At 70.5% G+C, this 2,775-nt stretch overlaps 1 protein-coding gene across 1 annotated transcript in view; it reads left to right on the plus strand.

The window, feature by feature from the left end:
• The window catches only part of MTL5 (metallothionein-like 5, testis-specific (tesmin)), a 17,585-nt gene extending 15,848 nt beyond the window's left edge, over positions 1-1,737 (plus strand). The window contains exons 9-10 of the mRNA XM_012725114.1: positions 664-830; positions 1,497-1,737. Coding sequence (XP_012580568.1) covers positions 664-830; positions 1,497-1,719 — 390 coding nt within the window. The 3' untranslated portion in view covers positions 1,720-1,737. The remainder of the gene's footprint in view (positions 1-663; positions 831-1,496) is intronic.
• The last annotated feature ends 1,038 nt before the right edge of the window (positions 1,738-2,775 follow it).

The following is a 2,775-nucleotide window of genomic DNA, read 5'->3' on the forward strand; positions in this document are numbered from 1 at the left end:
GCCAGGCCCGGGCCCCAGCGTGTCCCGGCTCGGCCCTGCCCGGCCCTGTGGGGATGCCCCGCGGGGCGGTGGGCTGGGGGCTCCTGCTCTGGCCCCACCTACTTTCCTGCCTCCTGCTGTGGAAACGGGGCCTCGGGGCTTGGCTCCCCTTGTTTGTGTGAGCTTTGGGTGTCTTTGCATTTTATTTTTAAAAGACCCTCACTGGGAATGTCAGAGGCTCAGGCGCGCTGAGAGCTGAGGCCGCCCAGCGGCCACGGCCCCTGGCAGAGGCCCCCGCCGCTGCCTGGAGCAGGCCCAGGCCCCCACTTCCCCAGACACCTAGGGGTGCAGAGCCTCACTCACCAGGGCCTGTGAGCCGAGAGTCAGGGCTGAGAGGGGGAGGCGGAAGCCAAGCCGAGAGCGGGCCCGAGGCAGGCGGGCGGCCACGCCACCGCGGCCGGGCCACCTGCAAGCAGAGGGCCACCAGCCCCGGCTCCCGCCTGCCCTGCCCGAGCCGCACCCCAGCAGCAGGGCGAAGCCAGCTGGGCCTCGCAGCCCCCAGGCAGGGGCCTCCCTCAGAACAGGGTGCCCCGCCCTGCTCACTGTGCACCCCTGGCCGCGCTCCGTTGCCTTAGTCCTCCGGTGAGAGGGCGACCGAACTTACTGCCCATTTTCTATTATCAGGCCAAAATCATGTGTTCCTCCATTTGCAAATGCATTGGTTGCAAAAATTATGAAGAAAGCCCAGAACGAAAAACACGGATGAGCGTGCTGAGCTGTGGCGGCCGTGAAGGCGGCGCCTGTCTGTCTCCGCTGAGGTGCCCAGCGTTGCCGAAGCCCAGGCGGGACAGGTGGGTACCCTGCAGCTGGCCTGCTGGGCAGCTCACGAGAGGAGCGGCGCCCGGCGCCTGGGCAGGGCGGGCTGAGTGTGGGCCGCCGCCCCACTGTCCGGGGCCCCGCTGTCTGGGGCTGGCGACACCCACGGGCAGCCCCCCGCAGGAGCCCGGGGTGTGCCGCCCCCACCCCTCAAGTCCCTGGGTGTTGTCAGGCGAGATTTTAACAGACCCCAGCCCGAAGTCCGTTTTCATGATCCGGCACTTTAAACCTTTGACATTTGATACTGACATGTCAAACTCCCAGGCCTGGCAGACGTTTTCAGTTCCTGGGCCCGGGGCAGTCCCTGGGGCAGGCAACCGGGGCCTGCGTGGCGCTCCAGGCTTGGGGAACCCGGCGACCAACTGCCGCCCCCACTCCCCCGCCCTGTCGCCCGAGGAACCCGTTTTACCCCCCACCCCGCTGCCCCTGCGCCCAGCCTGCGGCCTTGACCCTGAGCCCAGGGTGCTCCGGGCTCCCGGCAGCTCCAGTGTCAGGAGCCCGGCCTGCCCGCGAGGGGCCGCGGCGGCTCAGAGCTGCCCCTGCCGTTATGAGGACGGCGCCAGGCCGGCCCTGGGACCTGCTTTAGAATCCCGGCGCGGCCGGGAGCTGGCGCCCAGCGGCCTCTGTCTGTCCACCCGCAGGCGGGCGCCCTCCTGCATCTCGCGCGAGGTGGTGGAGGCGGCTTGCGCCTGCCTGCTGGCCCAGGGCGAAGAGGCGGAGAAGGAGCGCTGCCCCCCGGGCCTGGCGCAGCAGCGGGTCCTGGAGGAGTTCGGGAGGTGCCTGGCCCAGATCCTCCAGATCGAGTTTAAGTCCAAGGGGCTGACCGTGGAGCAGCCGCAGCCGCCGGGGCCGCACTCGCGGTGAGGACGACGGGGCAGGACCCGGGGCCCCACGCCCTGGCTCCAGGGTGCTCGGAGCGCCGCGGGGGCCTGCGTCCGGCACCCCAGCACAACCCCGTGTCTGGGGAGGCGGCCGGGGCGTGGAGGCCCCTGGAGTGGGTCACCCCCGCCAGGACTCAGCCCTCCAGGACATGTCTCCGGGCCTCGCCACACCTAACGCCACACTGGCCCCCCAGCCCGGCCCGCGGACGGGTCTGGGCCCCGAGTGTGGACAGCCCCGGCCGCCGCACCCAGCCGCCCTGGAACGAGAGGGCCCTGCTGTCTCCAGAAGCATCTCAGGCGGGGGCCTGGCCACGACCGGCTTCCTTACTGGTTTCTAGCTGGAGTGAGGACAAGCTCCCACCCCGTTAACTCTCGTGACTGTCGTTGCTGCTGTGCAGTATGGTAAACAGAGCCAGTTTGCTGAAAGCAGCGCAGACGGCGGGTGACTCCTGCTCTGTTACAGCGGCAACGAGGAGCCGGGAGCCGGAGCCGCAGCCTGGCCTGAGGTGGCCCCGCGCCCTCCCCTCCCACAGCGCAGCCCCGCCCGTGCAGGCCGCGGGGTCACGTGGTTTCTAGCGACCCCGAGCGCGGTGCTGGCTCCCTGGGCGTCAGTCAGCTCGCTGGGTCAAGACACGAGACAGGCCGGATGCCCCCTGGGCTGCCAGCCCCTGAGCCCGCCGGTCTGGGCCGCCCCACCCAGGTGTGCACACTTGACCACCTCGCACCAGCTCAGGTGTGGCCATCAGGCGCCCCAGTGGGGCGGGGCACGGGAAAGCCTGCCTGGCCTCCTCTCCCTGGGGTCCCCGGGGCAGAGCGGGGCTGAAAATGCTTGGGACGCCCCTGCACAAGGGCCTCTGAGCGGCCCTGGCGCCCCCACCGCCGCCCCGCGCGTGGAAGACGAGACCTGAGGCGGCGCGAGCAGCCTACTCTTTATTGTGCCACAGGGAGCAGGGTAACGGGGATCCGAGCCACGCCGGGCGCGTCACGGCAGGGGGCTCGGCCGCCGCCCCCAAGCTGGCCCGGAGGGGCCAGAGGGGCC

This window comes from Condylura cristata, unplaced genomic scaffold, assembly GCF_000260355.1.
Source record: "Condylura cristata isolate star-nosed mole 26May11 unplaced genomic scaffold, ConCri1.0 scaffold00015, whole genome shotgun sequence".
Lineage (NCBI taxonomy): Eukaryota > Metazoa > Chordata > Mammalia > Eulipotyphla > Talpidae > Condylura > Condylura cristata.